This window comes from Takifugu rubripes, chromosome 9 (assembly GCF_901000725.2).
Source record: "Takifugu rubripes chromosome 9, fTakRub1.2, whole genome shotgun sequence".
Taxonomy (NCBI): Eukaryota; Metazoa; Chordata; class Actinopteri; order Tetraodontiformes; family Tetraodontidae; genus Takifugu; species Takifugu rubripes.
In genome coordinates this window covers 13,747,798-13,768,994 of record NC_042293.1, presented here as the reverse complement: position 1 = coordinate 13,768,994, position 21,197 = coordinate 13,747,798, and the positions used below count along the sequence as shown (strand labels likewise).

At 47.9% G+C, this 21,197-nt stretch overlaps 3 protein-coding genes across 7 annotated transcripts; all 3 read left to right on the top strand.

The window, feature by feature from the left end:
* Positions 1-2: 2 nt before the first annotated feature.
* LOC101077487 (plasma membrane calcium-transporting ATPase 1-like) lies at positions 3-11,525 on the top strand. 3 transcript variants are annotated; one of them, XM_011607572.2, is made up of 22 exons: positions 3-416; positions 494-617; positions 1,692-1,984; positions 3,392-3,589; positions 4,062-4,319; positions 4,753-4,878; positions 5,210-5,386; positions 5,609-5,635; positions 6,201-6,341; positions 6,500-6,714; positions 6,849-7,091; positions 7,631-7,872; positions 7,946-8,183; positions 8,254-8,433; positions 8,516-8,603; positions 8,804-8,910; positions 9,197-9,388; positions 9,477-9,690; positions 9,806-10,017; positions 10,121-10,228; positions 10,320-10,508; positions 10,597-11,525. In XM_011607572.2, exons 3-22 carry the CDS (start codon positions 1,789-1,791, stop codon positions 10,978-10,980), a joined length of 3,735 nt encoding a protein of 1,244 aa, XP_011605874.1. In that variant the 5' UTR covers positions 3-416; positions 494-617; positions 1,692-1,788; the 3' UTR covers positions 10,981-11,525. The 3 variants fall into 3 exon arrangements, with proteins under 3 accessions (XP_011605874.1, XP_029697569.1, XP_011605873.1); XM_029841709.1 differs by having other exon boundaries at positions 481-617; XM_011607571.2 differs by having other exon boundaries at positions 3-617.
* A 1,393-nt stretch (positions 11,526-12,918) lies between these two features.
* gtse1 (G-2 and S-phase expressed 1) lies at positions 12,919-17,124 on the top strand. 3 transcript variants are annotated; one of them, XM_029841732.1, is made up of 12 exons: positions 12,919-13,078; positions 13,269-13,348; positions 13,430-13,487; positions 13,972-14,623; positions 14,746-14,895; positions 14,977-15,112; positions 15,185-15,535; positions 15,642-15,693; positions 15,761-15,991; positions 16,110-16,362; positions 16,647-16,763; positions 16,835-17,124. In XM_029841732.1, the coding sequence occupies exons 2-12, from the start codon at positions 13,327-13,329 to the stop codon at positions 16,922-16,924; spliced, it is 2,112 nt and encodes a 703-aa protein (XP_029697592.1). In that variant the 5' UTR covers positions 12,919-13,078; positions 13,269-13,326; the 3' UTR covers positions 16,925-17,124. The 3 variants fall into 3 exon arrangements, with proteins under 3 accessions (XP_029697592.1, XP_011605872.2, XP_029697591.1); XM_011607570.2 differs by having other exon boundaries at positions 12,920-13,078; positions 13,972-14,656; positions 16,838-17,124; XM_029841731.1 differs by having other exon boundaries at positions 12,920-13,078; positions 13,972-14,656.
* A 306-nt stretch (positions 17,125-17,430) lies between these two features.
* On the top strand, positions 17,431-19,604 carry LOC101077035 (high choriolytic enzyme 1-like). Its single transcript, XM_003967679.3, has 8 exons — positions 17,431-17,545; positions 17,753-17,798; positions 17,906-18,058; positions 18,218-18,335; positions 18,529-18,707; positions 18,878-18,959; positions 19,205-19,355; positions 19,432-19,604. The coding sequence occupies exons 1-7, from the start codon at positions 17,477-17,479 to the stop codon at positions 19,329-19,331; spliced, it is 774 nt and encodes a 257-aa protein (XP_003967728.1). The 5' UTR covers positions 17,431-17,476; the 3' UTR covers positions 19,332-19,355; positions 19,432-19,604.
* The last annotated feature ends 1,593 nt before the right edge of the window (positions 19,605-21,197 follow it).

The window sequence follows — 21,197 nt, the reverse complement described above, 5'->3', positions numbered from 1 at the left end:
AGGGAGGGGGGTGTGTGCCACCTGACGTCAGGCTCTGGGGGAAGGGACGTGTTCATGATTTTTTTGGGGCTGTAAACAGACGTGAAACTAACGTTGACTGATGCGGAAGGATCACAGCATCAACAGGATGCCCCCTCCAGGAGCCGTTTTTTCCTCTAAATGAGGTCCCACTGCTGGTTCTTCTTCTCTCCAAGTGTGTTCCGACCCGGTCGGGAACTTTTGTGCGTCCCAGGCGGTCGCAGGTTCGCCGCTGCACCCCTCTCCGAGTCCCTCAGCAGGAGGAGCTGCAGCAGCGTGTCTCTGCTGCCCGCTGAAGCCACAGATTGTCTAATTAGATTAACCAAGGCTTTCCTCAGATAATCATCGAGCCAGCTCCTGCTTTTTTCCCCTCCTCGGATGGAGCCCTGCTTGAGACGGTGAGCTCGCTGAAGGTCAAGCCGAATGTCTGAAAATTAGTGAGGTTTTTGGAGTACCTCTTAGTTTGGGTCCGCAGGGTATTGAGTGAAGAGCGGCGGGCAGGTTATGGGCTGTTCCCGGAGCTGTGCGTGACGCTGCAGGGTAATCGGACCGACACTAATACCTGCTGCTGCTCACGGGAGATGATGGGGGAAGTTTCTGTGAGTAACATTTCTTCTTTTCCATGCAGCAGTTACATATATACGATGTATATATATATCTGCCTCTGAATGGGGCCGTTTGTTCATTTATGGCTTCTGAGCATCTTTAAGTCTCAAGTTGTGTCACTGCTGATTGGTGCTTCAGGGCCTGATCATCGGGGCTCGGCTTTGCCTCATTTATTCGCAGCCTTGTTTTATTTCTGTCCCCCAAATGGGAGCTTTTCAGCCCCCTTTCATGGTCCCCGTGCGTGTGTGACTTGCGTTCAGCCTCTCTTATTTTCCGTCCCTCCTGTAGACTTAACAGGCTGCTTCTCTCTTGCTTAAATTAAGCTTTGGCCGACTAATTGACACAGATTACACCTGAAGGCACGGAGGTCATAACCTGTAGAGAACAAATATAAAAGCTTCTAATTCACGCCTCCTTGTCCCACTATAACCAGTCCATTGAGCCTTCCTGTCCCACTATAACCAGTCCATTGAGCCTTCCTGTCCCACTATAACCAGTCCATTGAGCCTCCTTGTCCCACTATAACCAGTCCATTGAGCCTTCCTGTCCCACCATAACCAGTCCATTGAGCCTCCTTGTCCCACTATAACCAGTCCATTGAGCCTCCTTGTCCCACTATAACCAATCCATTGAGCCTTCCTGTCCCACTATAACCAGTCCATTGAGCCTCCTTGTCCCACCATAACCAGTCCATTGAGCCTCCTTGTCCCACTATAACCAGTCCATTGAGCCTTCCTGTCCCACTATAACCAGTCCATTGAGCCTCCTTGTCCCACCATAACCAGTCCATTGAGCCTCCTTGTCCCACCATAACCAGTCCATTGAGCCTTCCTGTCCCACTATAACCAGTCCATTGAGCCTTCCTGTCCCACTATAACCAGTCCAGACCGGATCTCTATAATTGTTTTTCACTCAATCATTTAATTCAGTCCTCTTTCTCTTTCTTTCCTCTGGATTAAAGAGGATTGTAAATTCTTTACCTCGAGGATATAAACCGTCTTTTTTGCCTTTTCCTCCCACTTAACTGAAGGCAGCAAATCTCCTTTATTTCCTCTCTCTCCACACAGTCACTGGGTCCCTGTCAGGCCACCTCTGCAGCTCAGGCCCACCACTGAGTCAGCATTTTGTTTGGAAGGCCTCCGTTGAATCCGAGGGGAAGCAGCCATGGCCAACAACTCTCTCCAAGGCTCCAAACATGGCCGACACGGCGAGGCCAACCACGAAGCAGATTTCAGCTGCTCGCTGCAGGAGCTGCGCTCGCTCATGGAGCTGCGGGGAGCCGAGTCGGCGGCCAGGATTCAGGAGCGGTACGGAGATGCCGGGGGCCTGTGTGCCAGACTGAGGACGTCTCCTGTGGACGGTAACTCGTGTCTTTGAAACGCTGGCACGTAACTAGGCCGTTTTATCTGAGTCACAGACCTCTGACCGCCACATGGGCGCCGTTAAACCAGCAGAGGACATTTCAAGTGTCCAGCTTGAGGGTCCGTTGATTCTGGGTGGGACAAAGTCGCCTGTGACCCGCGGCGATGTTAAACGGGAGGTTCTGGTCTGCACAGCCTCTTTACCTGCAGATGTGCTGCTCATCTGGCTAAAAGGTTCATCTGTAGATCAGGTTCTTTAGTTACAAGCAGCGGAAGTTGAAGCATGAAGTTGTTTTTGGCTTCTGTGGTGAATGACTGATAAACAAATATATTTACAGATGCATCTGATAGCTGATGTTTATGTTTCCTCTGTATCTTATCCTCCTGTGAAGCTAAAATGCAGGTACATTATTACTATTATTCCCGGTTGTCGGCTGATCTGTTCGACCGCACCAGACTGGACTAGTGAACTCGATTACAGGCGGGCCTGACGCTCTGTCAGTGTAATACACAGATCATTGTCTTTTAATCTGTCTGAAATCTGCCCCCAAGCTGACCTAAATTCTGTCGTTGGCATTTGATCCAATATTAGCAAACCCAAGTGCATTTTTCCCCCCTGAAAGCATCTACAACCTGCCGCTTTATGTCCTCGTCCTGCTTCCTCCCGCATTTAAACTGAAGTCCTGTCCGATTTCTACCGAGACGGGAGCGAAAGCCTCCAGAGGTGTCTCTGCCTGGACCCAGTCAGCTCAGCATGTCTCACACTTCTGCCCTTTGACTTTTTCCTCCCCATCAATAATTCATTCCCTCTTCCCGTCTTGCACACGCTCGATAAACACCTTGAGACTCCCACTGTCGGCGAGGGCTGAAATGTCAGCTGTTGCTCCCAGATGGAGGGTGGCTGCACTCTGTTTAGCTTATTTTGTTCAAGTTTTGCTTTGTTTTGGTTTTTTTATTACCAGAAATGATCTTTTAATGTTAGATGTGTTTTTAATATTTGATCGTTTCGGTGACACTCCGACCTCACCTCTGCCAAATTGTGATTCTCACACTTGTGAGTGTCCAGGAGAGACAAAGTCAGCCGTGCAGCAGCAGTGGGTCTGCGGGGATCCCAGCATGTTCTGACTCGTCATTGCTCCACAGAGGAAACCAGTCTGCTCCCAAAACCCCAGAGAGGAATAAACAGCAGGCAGAAGGAGCCCTCTCTGGTCTCAAGTGTTCAATCAATTTTGCTCTCGGTTCTCCGCTGCCCTGAGGGAGGTCAGGTTGGGATGTTTTTGGAAAGAAATGTAGGATTTTCCCCATCACATATTGCAAAAGTTGTCCTGACAAATTCCTAACGGCTCCATTGATGGTTTAAGCATGTGGAGGACATTTCTCTAATGCCCTTTTCTTCACTCCTGCAGGTTTAGATGGAAACTCTGAGGATATTGAGAGGAGGAAAACGGAGTTTGGACAGAACCTCATCCCTCCGAAAAAGCCAAAAACCTTTGTGCAGTTAGTATGGGAAGCCCTGCAGGATGTCACACTCATCATCCTGGAAGTGGCAGCCATTATTTCATTAGGCCTTTCATTCTACAGACCGCCAAACGCTGAACGCCAGAGTGAGTTGTCCCCTTTTTTCCCCCCATTTCCACACAAAAACCTTTGCAGCGTGTGACGAGTGAGTTTGAGATGTGTTCAGAAGGTTGTTGTTTAGCTCTTTACGCTCTACTGCATGTTTGTTCATTAAATGAAATGGCATGAATTGATTGATTGATCGCAGCTCAACAGGAAGTCGGTGCACACACCTTTGTCTGCTTCCTGTTGATGCAACTAGACTTACACTGTTTGACTTCAGAGGCTGGTCATTATCATATTGTATATAAAGGAGCATTCGGAGCTCACGGTTCCGTCTCCACGGTCTGTTCGTGACTATCGGTCGGTCACAAGTCATCATTGTCTGTTTCACATCCTGCTGAGATTTGATTGACAACTCAAAGGGGAAATCACCTCCTGAAATTAGGCACATGTTCTTCCGGACACAGAGGTGTTCGAGCGCACGACCTAATCAGAAAATTAATTACGCTGGTCCAGACTGCGGCAGGGCGGCCGGCGGCGTGGAAGACGATGGCGAGGCGGAGGCTGGGTGGATCGAGGGCGCTGCCATCCTGCTGTCGGTGGTGTGTGTTGTCCTGGTCACGGCCTTCAATGACTGGAGCAAAGAGAAGCAGTTTCGCGGGCTCCAGAGCCGCATCGAACAGGAGCAGAAGTTCACCGTTGTGCGAGGAGGGCAGGTGGTCCAGATCAAAGTGTCTGAAATCATCGTGGGAGACATCATGCAAGTCAAATATGGTAAAGTGTCATATTCCCTGAGAAGAATATTGAAAAAAATTCTGTTCAACCAGAAGCAATGACAATTGCCAGGTGCTGACCTTTGACCTCAGATGTTTGGTCTGGTTGATATAGCTGCTTTAACTCGGGAATGTGATTTACGTTCCTCAATGAATTTTAAATTCATTTTAATAACAACGGAGAGTCTTGTTCATCTGGATTATTCGGGATTATTCCTGGTTTATCTGCAGCTCACTGTGGATGTTAAAATACAGGTACGAGTTTAGGGAAGCAGCAGCATCATTTTAGTTTTCTTCTGTGACCTAAAAATCAGGTCAGCAAGTCATTTCACCAACTCATCTTGAGCTTCTCTTCTCGGCACCAGGGAAAAGTCTCAATAACACACCTAAGCGACCATTATCTGACCTCATAACTCTGTACCTACGCGTGCCAGGTGACCTCCTCCCGGCGGATGGCGTCCTAATTCAGGGAAACGATCTGAAGATTGATGAGAGCTCTTTGACTGGAGAGTCGGATCACGTCAAGAAAAGCCTCGACAAAGACCCCATGTTGCTCTCAGGTACCAGAAATCAACACCATTTGCATCAGAGAGCAGCAAAGTTCAGAGCGACCTGAGCTGCTGCTTGTGTGTTTCTCTTTAACCACATATTATTTATAGTTTTCAGACGTGGAGATTAAATAAAGTAACTCTTCCTGCCGGATTCTTGTTATTGTCATTAAAGCATCTTTGCTAATTTACACTGGACTCTAACCTCTATAGGTGAAATTAATATAAAAAAAATATAACGTGGGAAAAAATGTCCACCTTTTCTTGTACATACTGGGCAAAAGTTACTGTGATAAAACACTTTATGGTGTGATTTGAGCTGAATTAATGCTGTTTCTCTCAGGGACCCACGTGATGGAGGGATCTGGGAAGGTGGTGGTCACCGCCGTGGGTGTGAACTCCCAGACGGGGATCATCTTCACACTGCTTGGTGCTAGTGAGGAAGGTGACGGGGATGAGGAGAAGGCTGAGAGAGACAAAAAGAAAAAGGAGAAGAAGAAGAAAGACAAGAAGGAGAAGAGTGAGAAATGTCCCATTTTACTGCAACTAGTTCCATATATTAGGATGGATTACTGTCATTAACAATATCACCATTTAAACACTCAGCAAAGCTAAATTGGATTAAAAAAACAAAAACCTGTGAATATTAGTGAGGTTTACGTGTTCTGCCTCTTTATGTCCATCTTTCATCATTTCATTTGCTATATTGTGGGCTGACTGCTCTCGCTTCCCTCTTTTGCAGGTAAAAAAGATGACAAAGACAAGAAAGGTGAGCAGCTGCATTAGTCAGGTCATGCTTGTTTATTATTCCGCTCACAGTGGTTCCTGTTTTCAGCTGTTCAACAGCCAGAAACTGTTTTTTGTCCTTCGCATATTTGCATTTGCATTTGAATAGATGTGCAACAGCAGCAGTGAAACATCTGCAGTCATAGCCATTTTCCCCCTGGGTGTGCCCATATCTCCTGGTTCCTGGTGGACCCTCATGGTTCAGCCTGCGTCTGTGTGGCCACAGTCAGCAGGTGCTCCTGACTCTGGTGATGGTGATTAGGACCAAGCAGATTATTGGCCTTAAGCTCTGCAGCTGCTTTCTTCTCCTGCCTGCTGCTGCTGCCTGTCCACTAATAGCCTCATTACTGAGCTGGGATCAGTGTGCTCACACTTGACACAAACACACACACGCCTGCAGACCCGCATATCCACGACCTGCACGGTCATTCATGATTTTGTGGTGTAGAGACAGAAAAAGTATTTTACTGATTAGTCCCGTGTGAATGGATCAAATCAAGATGTTCACATTTGGTACCTTCGCTGACGGTGCTTGATATTGTCTGTAGGAAAAAACAAAGATGGCACCACTGAGACGCAGCCACTCAACGAGGACGGAGAATCAGAGAAGAAGAAAAACCTACCGAAGAAGGAGAAATCCGTCCTGCAGGGGAAACTGACCAAACTGGCCGTGCAGATCGGCAAAGCTGGTACAAACAAACCCTGACAGCCAATCCTTTTTTAAAAAAATGTCTCAACATTGTTTGGGACAACAATTCAAATATTTTGCCCCTAAAGGTTCCATTCACATTTCCAGATCTGTTCTATTATCAATTCCCTCCTTGTTTTTATCTGTTTGTCTCTTCAGGCCTGTTCATGTCGGCTCTCACTGTCCTCATCCTCATCACTCGCTTCCTCATCGATACCTTCTGGATCCAAGGCGTCGTCTGGACCCAAGAATGTGCGCCCATTTACGTGCAGTTCCTGGTCAAATTCTTCATCATCGGTGTGACGGTGCTGGTGGTGGCCGTGCCTGAAGGTCTCCCTTTGGCTGTCACCATTTCTCTGGCCTATTCAGTGAAGGTAATCCTGTTGATGTAAATCCTGTTGTTGATTACATTCATAGCTGTGAGAGACCCTAATGGATCAGTGGTCATGTGACCTTGTGGTCTCAGGGAAACTAACAACACACACATGCGCATTTTGTCCCGTTTCAGAAAATGATGAAGGACAACAACCTGGTTCGCCACCTGGATGCCTGCGAGACGATGGGCAACGCCACGGCCATCTGTTCCGACAAGACCGGCACCTTGACCATGAACCGCATGACAGTGGTGCAGGCCTACATCGCAGGTCGCTTCTACAAAAATGTGCCAGAGCCGGACCTGGTTCCTGCCAAGATTCTGGACCTGCTTGTCCTGGGCATCGGGGTCAACTGCGCCTACACCACCAAGATTATGGTGAGCTGTAAAAATAGCCATCCATTCGGGAAGCTCTGCGGTTTAAAGCGTTTGGCCTAAAAAGCAGGTTGATTTGGAAAGCTGCCAGAGGAGCTTAGAGCCCATCTGATCACTACCTGCTGGATCAGTGCAAAGATCAGCGCACAGACGAGACACACGGGTTGGCGGGTCCTACAGAGGTCCCTGCAAGGCTTTTTCATCAGTTTCCCTTTAGTCTGTGCACTCATGAGATTACGCAGACCTGCTTTAATATAAGTAGTTTACTGTGAAAATCAGTACGTTGGTAAATCCACTTTATTTTCAGGAACATTTTCACCTAGGAGACAGCAGCATTCTAGCAAACACTGCTGAAGCATCTGTGCAGCTACACTACATTAATTTAGTGCCGAATCCACATTGGTAGAAATTTCTTTCTAGAAATTTTGACCCTCTCTGTGATGGTACGCTGGACAGCTCATACAAATGAGCTTCTCTGACCAGCTGGCAGTGTATCTGAGCAGTTCCTAAACTCTAACTGTGGTTAAACGTCTTCTCTCCAGCCACCAGAGAAAGAAGGCGGGCTGCCTCGCCAGGTGGGAAACAAGACCGAATGTGCCTTACTGGGACTCGCCCTTGACCTGCGCCGAGATTATCAAAGCATCCGCAACGAAATCCCTGAGGAGAGACTCTTCAAAGTCTACACCTTCAACTCCGTGAGGAAGTCCATGAGCACGGTGCTAAGAAACCATGATGGCAGCTACCGCATGTTCAGCAAAGGCGCGTCGGAGATCCTGCTGAAGAAGTAGGTCTATGTTCGCAGCTCTTTCCCGCCAAATTCTGCTCCCACCGAATTACACAAGTTTCTGTGTTTCCAGATGCTGTAAGATCCTGATGATCAACGGCGAGACCAAAGCGTTCAAACCTCGGGATCGAGATGATCTGGTGAAGAAGGTGGTCGAGCCCATGGCGTCAGAGGGGCTCAGGACCATCTGCCTGGCCTACAGAGACTTCCCAGCCTCTGAAGGAGAGCCTGACTGGGATAATGAGGGCCACATTCTCAGCGGTCTCACTTGCATTGCTGTAGTCGGCATCGAGGACCCGGTTCGGCCCGAGGTAGGTCTGCCAGACACCAGAACCATCTGCGGCGTGTGGTCTACTTACTGCACCTCAATGTTCCCACCAGGTACCAGAAGCCATCAGGAAGTGCCAGCGGGCTGGAATCACCGTCCGTATGGTGACAGGGGACAACATAAATACTGCCCGGGCCATCGCCATTAAATGTGGCATCATTCAACCTGGAGACGACTTCCTGTGCATAGAGGGGCGGGAGTTCAACCGGCGCATTCACAACGAGCTGGGCGAGGTTTGACTGGCCACAGACCGAACGCAGCAGATTCAAAGGTGCATTTTTGCAGGGAAATCCTCAGATTTGTCTTTTTCCACAGATTGAACAGGAACGCATTGATAAGATTTGGCCAAAGCTGAGAGTCCTGGCAAGATCATCTCCAACAGATAAACACACTCTGGTCAAAGGTCAGACATGTTGGGTTTATACTCGGGTTTATGTTTCCACAATTCGACTTTAAGAATGAAAATATATCCTCATGTACTAATAATATATACTAATATCCTGAAGATAAAAGTTGATCCACACAAAGAGAAACGATGTGCAAACTTCAGAGCCTCTACTGGTGAGCAAGTGTATCTCAGCCATCTGTTGATCTTCTTCTCAGGGATCATCGACAGCACTGTGCTGGAACAGAGGCAGGTCGTCGCGGTAACAGGAGATGGAACAAATGATGGTCCGGCCCTGAAGAAGGCCGATGTTGGCTTTGCCATGGTATTGACCACCACTGAAATTTTTAAATGCCTTTTTTAAATGTTTTAGTTCTCCCATTTGTCTGTTCTCATTTCTCTCCTTGACTGATGTCTTTCAGAATTGATAAATTAGTATTATTGTTTACCTTTTGTACGCTATACTGTCCTCTGTTGAATAGTTACATCTTGGCTACTTCGGGATCAATTTATCAAAAGCATAAAAACACAATTGAAATGAAACTAATGTGGAATTTTGACCAATTAGAGCCTTTTTTATACAAGCTCATCACGCTGCGTTCTGCGTTCAGGGTATTGCGGGAACAGATGTGGCGAAAGAAGCTTCTGACATCATCCTGACGGACGACAACTTCAGCAGCATAGTGAAGGCAGTGATGTGGGGCAGGAACGTCTACGACAGCATCTCCAAGTTCCTTCAGTTCCAGCTCACCGTCAACGTGGTCGCCGTCATCGTGGCCTTTACAGGCGCCTGCATCACCCAGGTGAGGATCTGTCGCCGCCCCAGTAAAAGAGCAAAGTTTGATTTATATTGTGAAAACAGGATTAAGAGTTCTCTATCTTTATCTGCAGGACTCTCCTCTGAAAGCGGTGCAGATGCTGTGGGTCAACCTCATCATGGACACCTTTGCTTCGCTGGCTCTGGCCACGGAGCCGCCCACCGAGGCCCTGCTGCTCAGGAACCCTTACGGCCGCAAGAAACCGCTCATTTCCCGCACGATGATGAAGAACATCCTGGGGCACGGTGTCTACCAGCTGACCACCATCTTTGTACTTCTATTCATTGGTACGTCAACACACCACAGACAGCTAATATGGATGTACTGTATATGTGGCTTACATAAAAAGGGATTATGGTGTGAAGCCACCTGCTCAGGAGCATTTGACCTCTCTGCTCGCAGGTGAAAAGATGTTTGAGATCGACAACGGGAGGAACGCCCCTCTTCACGCCCCCCCGTCTGAGCATTACACCATCGTCTTCAACACCTTCGTCCTCATGCAGATCTTTAACGAGCTGAACGCCCGTAAGATTCACGGCGAGAGAAACGTCTTTGAGGGGGTCTTCAACAACCCGATCTTCTGTTCTATTGTGCTGGGGACATTGATCATACAGGTACGACCTCAGGAGCCAAGAGAACATGGACCTGTAGCCATTGAGGCAGTGGTGATACCTCCTCAGATTCATGGTGATCCAATGGCTTTTTTTCTTTGTGTAGATCGTCATTGTGCAGTTTGGTGGGAAGCCATTTAGCTGTGTGAGGCTGACCGTTGAGCAGTGGCTGTGGTGTGTCTTCTTTGGCCTTGGCAGCCTCCTTTGGGGTCAGGTGAGACTAGACGTCCCGACAAGCTTATTTAAAAAACAGGATCTTCAGATTTGCCTTTGTAGTCTAAAATATTCTCGCTTCTGCCTCTCAGCTGGTCTCCAGCGTCCCGACCAGCTGGCTGAAGTTCCTGAAGACGGCGGGGCACGGCACACAGCGGGAGGAGATCCCCGAGGAGGAGCTGGAGGAGATGAAGGACTGCGACGAGATTGACCACGCTGAAATGGAGATGAAGAGGGGCCAGGTGCTTTGGTGCCGTGGCCTGAACCGCATCCAGACGCAGGCATGACTTCATCTCTGTCGTATTCAAGTCAACATTCCGTAGCTAGACGGGGGTTAATCCCTGGACTAATGGCCCTGTTTTTCCTCAGATCCGTGTTGTGAACGCCTTCAGGGACAGCGTGTCTCCCTACGAAGGACTGGAGACGCCTGAATCACGCAGCTCCATCCACAACTTCATGAGCCACCCGGAGTTCCGCATCGAAGACTCGGAAACTCACATACCGCTCATTGATGAAGTAGAGGGGGAGGATGACGCCCCCACCAAACGCAACTCCATCGTCCTCCCACCACCTCTGACTGGAATATCCAACATGTCACATCTGCAGTCCTCCCCCAACCAAAACAATAACGCTATGGACGGCATCGTCCCGGTGCTTAAGGACCCTTCCAGACCTGGGCTGATCGGGCCAAACTCTCCAGGGTTGCCGCCAAGCCCAGGAAGCCCCCTGCACAGCTTGGAGACTTGTCTCTGAAGCCCCACCCCCTAACTTGACCACTTCCTGTCACAACATTCCGTTTTTGCTCTTTTTCACAGCAAGAAGCCTGGCTCCAAGGAATGAAAACATTTCAAAAACTGACCGATCTGATCGATCCTCCTGAGGAATCCACTTGCTGTTTTGTTTTTGTTTTGTTTTTTAGAATCCAGGAAGCCGGAATGTTTCCAGGTGTGTCTGTGGTCTCAGGGGACAGCAGGCTCGCACAGACTGACATTTCCTTCTTCATTTTGCTAGACATGAACTCTTCAGGTGTTGTTTAGGGGAACAAGTGTTTGTGAGGTGATCCATTAATAATGTATTCCTTTGTAAATATTCATGTTACTGTTCAAACATAGATTTAGTTTTAATCTGCAGCATTTATCAAAAGATGAGCTGATTGATTAGATTTGTGTCTGTGACTTAAATGTATAGAGACGGTCAGTTTTGTTGGGGGTGTAAGGGACTTGTGATTACTTGTGTTTTGTAGACAGGAGTATAAAGTAAATGTCTAAAGTTTAATAAATGATATGTCAAAACGTACAGACCACATTGTCAAGATTATGTTCATAGAGTTATAAAGATGGATGAAGTGAGCACTTAAAGGCAGAAGTTCTTATTCATTTATGACTGTTGCTGCTGCAAATGACACCTTTGCAACAAGATGACAGCACCCATGGTCCTGATCCCTGCTACATTTTTCCATGATAGAAGGATGCAGCAACATGCCACCCACCTTTTCTCATGCAAAGTTATAGTTATCTGTTGTTTTTGAATGTCTAAACTCTCATTGTTTACATTTAATGTGAACAAGGGTCAACAACCCCCACACCTCCTGCAGGGTTTAACCAGAAAAGTAAGCTGTTGGAAGGTTCCCATCTGGAACCCATTCTAGGGAACAAGCTGACCTTGCTGGTTATAACGTGGACGTGGATGTGGTGCACACAGTTGTCTGTAGCGATTACCTGGCCGTCTGCTGTTTGGCTGCCAGCTGCAGCTGGTTCAACAGTCAAACAGTTCCAAAATCTGTTGACCCAGTCCCACACATGGATTCGCACGGACACCGGAACAAGAGGGACCAGGACAAAATGTGAAAGCCATTATTCTGTTACAGAGGCACAGCTGTCACAATTGAGATATCAGGATCTTCAGGATCCAATAACTGCAGGATCTTTCCATCCTTGCTTCCATCCTTGAACACTGGAAAATATCAAACACTGCACATCATCTCGGTTTGATGACGCTGTTCCTGCAGGAAGGAATGCCTGACAGGGTTTTCTGACTGTTACCACTATGTAATACTTTATCTAACATGTCTATGATTCATCATTGTTATACCGACACCCAGAGTTTAAATGCTTCCGTCCATTTCAAATGTTTCGACTGTTAAGTGACATTGCTATGTGACAGATTCTTTGTAAAAAAAATTTTTAAAAGATCTGTTTGCACTTGCATGTACAATCACTTTGAAATAAAGTGTAAAACTTTTCAGTGGCACAAATATAGTATCTATGGGTTTCCTATGAGTCTTAATGGTTTTCTGGTCCCTAGTGTCAGAAGGTAACGATGAGATTGAGGTTCCATGTGAAGCCAAAATGAAGACAGTAAACCCTTTGTATTACGTTGATAAAGAATGCTGAGATTACCCTCCCTTAATTTGTAGGGTAGATTTAGAATATTATTCCTCTCACATTAGAGGCAGATTGGAGAGGCAATGTATTTGAGTAATAATTATAAATGCGGTCTCTTTCTGCATTTTCAAAACCTCAAGAGAGAACAGTCGACTTCAAGTGTCTTTTTCTTTAATTGTAGTGTATTTATTTATTCGTTTTATATATTATTCAATTAATCACATTAGAGTCTGTTTTCGAGTTAGATTGGGCACATTGGACTACAATCCCATGATGCAGTGCGTTGAAATTCGTAACCAACCAATAGCGGACTTTGACGTTGTCATGTGACAGCAGCGAAGGAGATTTGAATAGTTTGCATGGTTGTGTCTTGTAAATTTTGCACTTTGAACGTGAAGCAGGAAATTTTGTTGTTCTTCGTCGGGACGTCGTCTTTACAGGGATCACTACTGGAACATTAGACGCGTGTGAGTGAAAACGCTCTTAAGCAAACAATGTTAAATCTTTAGACCTCATATTAGGTACATTTGTTATAAGCTAATGTTAGCGAGTGGGCTGCCGGGTTGCGAGGCTCGCGGGGATAAAATTAGAAATTCAATTAAAGTACATTATACTTTTATTTAATCATGTTCATGCAAAATGTCGTTATTCTTGTAGTGTGGCGAGAGGAGTTGAATGAATCTTGTTTAATACTGAGGGAAGAGCCACCACCAGGATGGACTGTCGAGCTAACAGCGGTAAGTTGCTTTCGGCCACGTCTTTGCTTGCAAACGTAAGCTACCTTCATGTTTATTCCCTCTCTGCTTGTCTCCGGCCAGATCTGTTCTTCCTGCACGAGGAGAAGTTTGATTTTGATATGTCTATGTCACCTGCAAGGTAGGGAAGGACAGGACACTTTAATAATAAAGAAACAAAGTGCACTGTGATCTTTATCCAGAGGGAAATGGTGCTTCTCTCGTTCTCTATGTGTCAGTCGACTCATCACAAGTGCTTAAAATTAGTCAGAGAACTGGTAATCCAAACATGGTGAAGATCATTTATATCCTGAAATATGCTACTGTACTGTCCAACAACTCACTTTTAGAATGCAAAGTAGTTGCTTAGGTATAGAGTAGAATAGCAAGTATAGTGTATATAGTTATATAAGTATAAAGTAATGTTTGCATGTTGGTTGTAAAATAATGAGTTTCAGTTCATTCAAGTTTCCAAATTTAGTCTTACATATAGAGTATTTCAGTCAAGTGAAGTACATTATTTTTGTAAAACCTTAGCACAAATAGGTGAAATGAGAATATTTGTGTACTGTGACATTTACCCCACATCTATTTATTTATGATACTGGTGATTTCTCTCTCTGAAGCTCAAATGGTGATGAAGACGAGGTGTTTGTGGAGCCAGTCAGTCGTAATGAGAGGTGTGTGTCTGTTAATGTGAAGACACAGCTTGATGGTAGACAACTGCGGACAAGCTGGAGTCCACTGACGGGGGACCAGCTCGAGGCGGTCTGCCAGGAAGCCCACAAGTTGGCCAGTCAGCTTCAGAGTGGTGAACGGAGCCAGTCGCACAGTGAGGATGACAAGGATAATGAGGCGACCGCTGCCGTGACCACACAGCCCGATGAGTTCGTCCAGGATTCTCAGGCTAAACTGCATGTGTTTGAGCAGTCTAACAGGGTTCTCAGCCCCATTAAACGAGAGACCTTCTGTGTGCAAGAGAGCCCCCTGAAGCAGCTGCCGCCAGCCATCCAGCAACGCCTGCTAAGAGGAAGCAGCAACACCAGCATTGTTTCATCCCTTCGTTCAGCCAGCGCACCTCTATCCACCCGGCCTGCCTCTGCACACCCAAAATCAGTAGTAAAACCAGCTTGTGTTACCAGGCTAAGCACTTCCAGCCCCGTGACCAGGGCCAGGTCTCAGCCCAAGGCAGGGCTCCGAGGAAAAGCCCCGTTGGGTGCTGTGCTGCCAAGTAAACCAGCTGCACCAGTGGCTTCCACTTCAACCACCAAGAGCAGAGTGGAAAAAAACAGACTGCAACCACCGAGCAGAGTAAGCACGGGTTGGGTCACGGTCCGGCAGAGACTGCTCCCAACGAATCGAAACAGATTTTATGTCGACCTGTGTTTCTCCTTTTGCAGACAGTCATTGGCCGCAGGTGTAGCCCCCCAAGGAGGACAGAGTCCAGCGAGGAGCTGCTGTCTGATTCTGCCAGCGTTGCGTCCGACATCAGCGACTCCTCCATCAACTCCAGTCTGCTCGGAAAACGCAATCTGGCGCCACGCGCCAAGGTAGTGGTCGCCGTCTTTTCAAGGTCATCTCGATGCGTGTTAATCTCTTGTTATAAAATGAAGACGTACTTTCTCGCTCAGGGTGCTGTGAAGAAACTGCCGGTTGTGAAAGCTTCACCCCTTCAGAGCAGGAGGGTGATGGAGAGGAAAAACACGTCCTCGTCGTCATCATCGGTGTCCAGCTTCAACTCCAGCATTTCTCTGTCCCCTGCTAAAGGCACGCTACGCTCGCCATAAAATGTCAGTGCTTTTAGGCACTAAATAATAATTCCTGCGCATGTCTCTTCAGGTAAACTGAACTCCTCTATGAACCGGAGTGTGAGTAGCTCCACTGGCCCCGCCCCTGGCAGTGACGGCAGGCCCATTAACCCCAGCAGAGCACGCCGCTCCACCATCAATGCTGCTGCGGAGCATGCGTCGTCCGTCGCTGGACGCCGCACGCTGTCCACACAGGCCAAGAAGGCCACGCCCCTAAAGAGAGCAGAATTCACGCCCACTAAGAGAGTTTTGGAGAAGAGCGGCTCAATAAGTGCGACCTCCACAACTCTCCCTCAGGGCGGATTAAGGACTAAATCCAAACCTGAGGCCTTGGTTCTAATAACACCCAGCGCAGGAGTCAGAGGTCCCAACCATGGAGACAGTAAGCTCATAGCACAGCTGGAGCTATTCACAGGGTTTTTTTTTTAGCATTTATTTAGTTAGCAAATTCCAGGAATATTGATATCTGTGCTTTGTTTCATCTATAGAGTCAAAGATGTTGAAGCCAAAGAGGCTGGAGTCCGTGATCAGCATGGACAGGTAAATAACTACTAAAGAAATGTCTGATATGTGACCTGGACCATTGACGTCTTCATCTGTGGTGCAGTCTTCCTCAGAAGAGCTCGGCTGGTCCTCTGACCCCCTCTGCTGGCACGTACAAGCCATTGCAGTTCAAAACAGGTCGTCCGTCTTCCCTCCCGACGCCAGTGCGCCGCAAGCCGTGCACCATCCCTGTTTCTACACCCACCAACCCCCCCAAGCTCACAAAACCACCACTCGAATCTGAGGCAGACCTTCCCCCAGAATCTAACTCTGGTGACAACGAGCCAAGCTGCAGGTGAAATTCTGTAAACTGCTGCTGACGGAAAGCTACAAAATGATCATTCTGCGTCCGAGGGCTTTTCCTGTAACCGTGACAACGCAAGATTTTGTGCTTAATCGTTATGTCATTGTAGCCCGAGTTCCACGGTTGCACTTGAGCTAGAGCCCGATGACCCCAGCATCGAGCCCGATGACCCCAGCATCGAGCCCTTCTGTCTGGAGGAGGAGGAGGAGCTTCCTGTTGTGACCTCATCAGGTCCTCCTGAGCCTGACCAATCAGAGAGCGCAGAATCTGGAGGGACGCACAAAGAGCTTGAGCACGAGTCTGAAGCCAGGAACCTGATTGAACTGGAAACTGCCAATGAGAGCAACCACAAGGCACATGAGGTTAGAACAGCACATGCACCATTAAAGCTCCCAGTCCGGTTATGTGCATAAAAAATAGATAAGAGGTTCTGGCTGATACGAGCCAGAATGTTAATCTTGAGTTCATAACTGGTGTCAGATGATGTCACCGGTGATTTAAAAAAAGGCTCAAATGTGAGGCCCTTGTTGTGTCTTGTGGTTGAAGTCCCACCCCACATGACCACTCTCCCAGTTGCCCCGTTAGCATCTCGCCCCAATTTGAGGGGGAAATGAAGTCGGTGACCGGAAGGATGAATTCTCTGCAGGTTCTCCTGTTGGATCTACCTGCTCCGACTCTGCAGCCTCAAGAGAAACTACTCATCGACCTGACCAACACCCCCAACCTGATCCGAACCAGCAACAAGTCCTGCACCGGCACTCAGGTAAGCTGCCCTTCTGGTATCCCAGCCTCTGAAAATGTCTGCGGAAGATCACCTCTTCTCTGGCGTTCCAGCAGCTGATCGACCTGAGCTCTCCGCTCATCAAGTGGAGTCCAGAGAACAAGAGTGAGAACACGGCTCCTCTCATCAACCTGTCCTTCTGATCGTCACCCTGCAGTAACCTGCCGCCTGTCTGCCAAGATTCCACTAACGTCCATCCAGAGATTTTATCAATGAAGCCTCCTGCTGAGGCGTTTAGTCTTGAAATTCTGAAGATATTCAAAGGTTGCTGAAGTTTTTCTGCACCCGTTTGTGCTTTTGCTGCTCTTATCAATGTCTAAATAAATGATGTGATTTACTGTGAGCCTTCGGATTTGTGGGATTTCTGTGAGTCGCTCTCGTTTTTGGCCCTTTCAAACTTTTTAAGAGGCGTTTAATGTGACTGGAGCGCACAGCAGATGGATGCGGGATGGAAACCGCTTCGGTTTCACAGCTTTTCAGCCTGTTATCAACTGTCCAAAGATCAATACGTGCTAGATTCTTGGTCAGCAGGTGTCCAGCGGCCCGTCTGTCTCACCAGGTCCCTCCAGAGAACTTCATGCCAACACAAACCTTTTATTTAGTTAAGCTGAGAATCAGCAACGTGTGACCAAGTCATCTGACCCCCCGCGGTGGCTTTATAAACAGTGGGCTGCTGACAGAGTCCATCTGCTAACATGGCCTCCTTCACGTGCACGCTCGGTCTCCTCTTCCTCCTCACGGCCTCCAGCTGGGCTGAAGAGAAGGTGAGAACTTTTATGTTCTTAAGATTAAAGATGATTTATCAAGGGGTCAATCAGGGTTCAATCAGCTCACGTGTGTCTCAAACTGTTGCACAACAAGGAAAACATTTAAAAGACAGATGTAACTCTGCTAATATGACTTATGTTTGAATATAAAGCTCATTTACGGACACCACATGTAGAACAGCACTAAACGATGTCCCGATTTAGGATCTGCCTGTCTCTGAGCTGCTGTGGAGGGCAAACAAAGATGTTGGTAAGATGATGACGTCGATGTTCACACAGAAGGAAGGAAGCAGAAATACTGTGTCGGGTCAGTGGTCAGTGGTCAGCATCACCGGTGTCTGGTGTCTCCACCTGCAGTGCGCAGACCCGACGAGCCGCTGGTCATCGATGACATCGCCTACAGCGGCGAGGGCGAGAGGAATGCTGATGCCTGCACATCCCGCGGCTGCATGTGGGCCAAGTCTTCCGATGGGAAGGTCTACGTCCCCTACGTCATCGCCTCGCATTACTGTAAGCATCGGATACTTTTGGAGAAGTCGGTTATATTCACGTTCATTCACTAATATAAAAACAATCAATCCAGCGTTTACTTTCAAACGCCTGTGGAAGCGGTTTAAAGCTGCAGGCCAGCCTAAATCGAATGTGTGAGGTGTCTGTGCGTCTCTTCAGCCTCTCGAGAGCGCTCCATCATTGAACGCGGGCTGCTGTCCTTCCACGACGTCTCCTGCATCCGCTTCACCCCCCGGAGGAATCAGCGAGACTTCCTGAGCATCGTGTCAGACAGCGGGTAACAAACAGCTGTTTGTAGGTGCACGCTGCTAGAAATGGTTTTTGTTTTCCCCCACACACAGAAATCTGGCTCTTCCTACAATGTACGAATCCACTTTTGGTCAAATCAAAGCAAAATGACCAAAGATCAAAGCAAATATTATCAGGAAAGCTCATTTTAACGATGCACTGCGGTTGCTGTCTGTGTGCAGCTGTTACTCCTACGTGGGTCGCCAGGGTTATTCCCAGACTCTGTCCCTGGACCGCCAGGGCTGCCTGTACCACAGCACCGTCCAGCATGAGCTCCTCCACGCCCTCGGCTTCCACCACGAACAGTGTCGCTCCGACAGGGACAATCACATCCGCGTGCTGTGGGAGAACATCCAGCCAGGTCGGCCCCCGTGAAAGCAACATCCATCAACGTTTACCCCGAACACCTCAGTGTGCTCGAGCTGTTCCTTGTTATGAATATGAGCCTGTGTATGACATTTGTCCCCTGGCAAATATGAATGACCTTCAGTAGGTGTACGTGATTGGTTTTGGTTTTGGTTTTCCTCACAGGTTTGGCGTACGCATTCGACAAAATGAACACTCTGAACCTGAACACACCCTACGACTACAACTCCGTCATGCAGTACCACAGGTGAACCACCCAGTCCCTCCCATCACACGCCTTCGTTGTGTAAAATTCATCTAAGTTTATGATCTCTTACTCCCAAATGTTGCCTTGAATAACGTGGCCATAGAGCGACAATAGTGGAGGCATGTTTTAGAATATAGAAAAAAAGCTGGATTCCACTGAGTTTAGACCAACTTCATTAGATCAGATGTTGCAAGAGCCCTAAGACTCTCTCTGCCTGATGATAATTGTTGTCTGGAATCCTTCAGGTATGCATTTTCTGGGAACGGTAAACCCACCATGGCTCCCATCCCCAACGCGAATATTCAGTTTGGAGAGGCCACTCAGATGAGCAGGAACGACATCACCAGGCTGAACACTCTCTACAAGTGTTAATCAGTAAAAGAGGATGTGCTGGGTGTGGGTGATATCCTGTTATATTTAAATCTAATCCGTGTTGAAGGTTGCTTTAAAGCTTCTGTTTCCTTTGCAACAGGTGGTGAAAACAAGAGGCAACTGGCTGGTTGATTGCAGTGTTTGAGAAAGCATGAATTCACTATTGTGCCGAGTATCTGCAGCAATACGTCACAGAGATTTGGCTTCACAACAGGTTTTCAATCTTACTCAGCTCTTGTCATTAAAAACCTGTCATGATTCTGTGCTGACCGACATTAGTGTTGCGCTTCTCCTTCCTTCCACTAGAGGGAGACATATCCCACAATTTAAGACCACATGCGTCAAAAGTTGGTTTATTCTAAGCTAAAACAAGATGAGCTTTTAATAGGCTAATGGAGAAAGTTGCGGTTTACAGCAACATAAAGGGTTAGAATCAACGCACACATGCAAAGTATAAAATTTCAAAGAATAAGGAAATTATAGGGGGAAGAGCAGAGTGCAAAAAATAAAAATAATCATACACAGGATATAACAAATTGTATAAAAGTGTTAATCTATGGGAGGAAAGCTGCATTAATTGTGGGGGGAACATTGCGCCTTCATTCAGCTCAAACCAGCTCTTATCAGTTAAAATGCTGAGATGATTATTGCAGACTGATAAACACAGACTATTATTCAATAGTGTGATTCTTCAGTATCAGAGATAATGCATATGAAATAGTTGAGCGCCAGAATCCAAATGATTTGACAGACAAAAGTCTTGGAGGAAACAGGGGACTTGTACGCTCACTTGATAAGATCTCTCTTTGTAAATCTGACCTGAGGCCAACTCTCCAAACTGGATCTGTCACATTCTTCAGGGACGGCGGCCATGATTGACAGCCTGGCTCAAATCAATGGCAGTCTGTCATCGGGGCCGAGTCCATGTCAGTCTGAGACACGCCAAGTGTCACCACGGGAGATTTATTGCAACAGGAAGTGCATATTTGCGGGAGGAACAGCGTGTCACATTTAATGACGGCGTTACTGGTGTAGGTACAGATAAAACCGTAGCCTTCTGTCAGGAGGGGGATGTGAGGCAGGGGGAGGGTAACAGCTCCATGACTCAGCGTCGCCATCAGGACAACAGGAGCGCCGTCCTCCCTGGAGCCCGGCGCCGTCCTCCCTGGAGCCCGGCGCCAAGCATCACATCCGCCGGTTCAACCAGAAACAGTGACTCTCATGTATGTCGAGCGTCTGCGTGACCTCGGTCCCGTACAGGGAGGGGTGGCGAGGATTCCTCACCGCCCCGTGTGTTGTGGTGTGTACCTGCCACAAATTCTTGACATCGCTGCGGAGAAAAGAGGAGTCGCTCGGACCCCAGAGCGCCATTCTTCCGGACCGGAGCTGCGGCCCGTGGGAGCATGGAGTCGCTTCATTTCCAGGCTGTTCCGCCTGTCTTCATAGCATTAAATGACACATTATTGACAAAATCTTTCATTTAGCTCGCGTTCTGACATCATCTAAGCTCCGCCTCTGCTTGCATTAGGAAGTGTTCCCTCCTTTCTCGTGGTCATGGCGGCACATCCGCGAGCGGCCATCATTGGCCTCTGTTTCTGGACGTGGAGCTGGACTAAAGTGGATGAATCAGGGATGCTGCCTGAACAGAGGTCCGCTTCAGTTTCTGGCAGCCCCCCCAGGGACAATCTGACAGAGCTGTGGCCCAGATCCCAGCACGCCACCTCCTCCTCCTCCTCCTCAATTTCCTTCCTTTCAGACATTAGACTCGCTGTCCGTGTCCCATTCGGAGCTCTGGCCAGGACATCAGATCCGGGGCTCGCCGTCTCTCTCTTCCTGCCTGCCTGTTGGCCGACCCGGCCTCAGAGC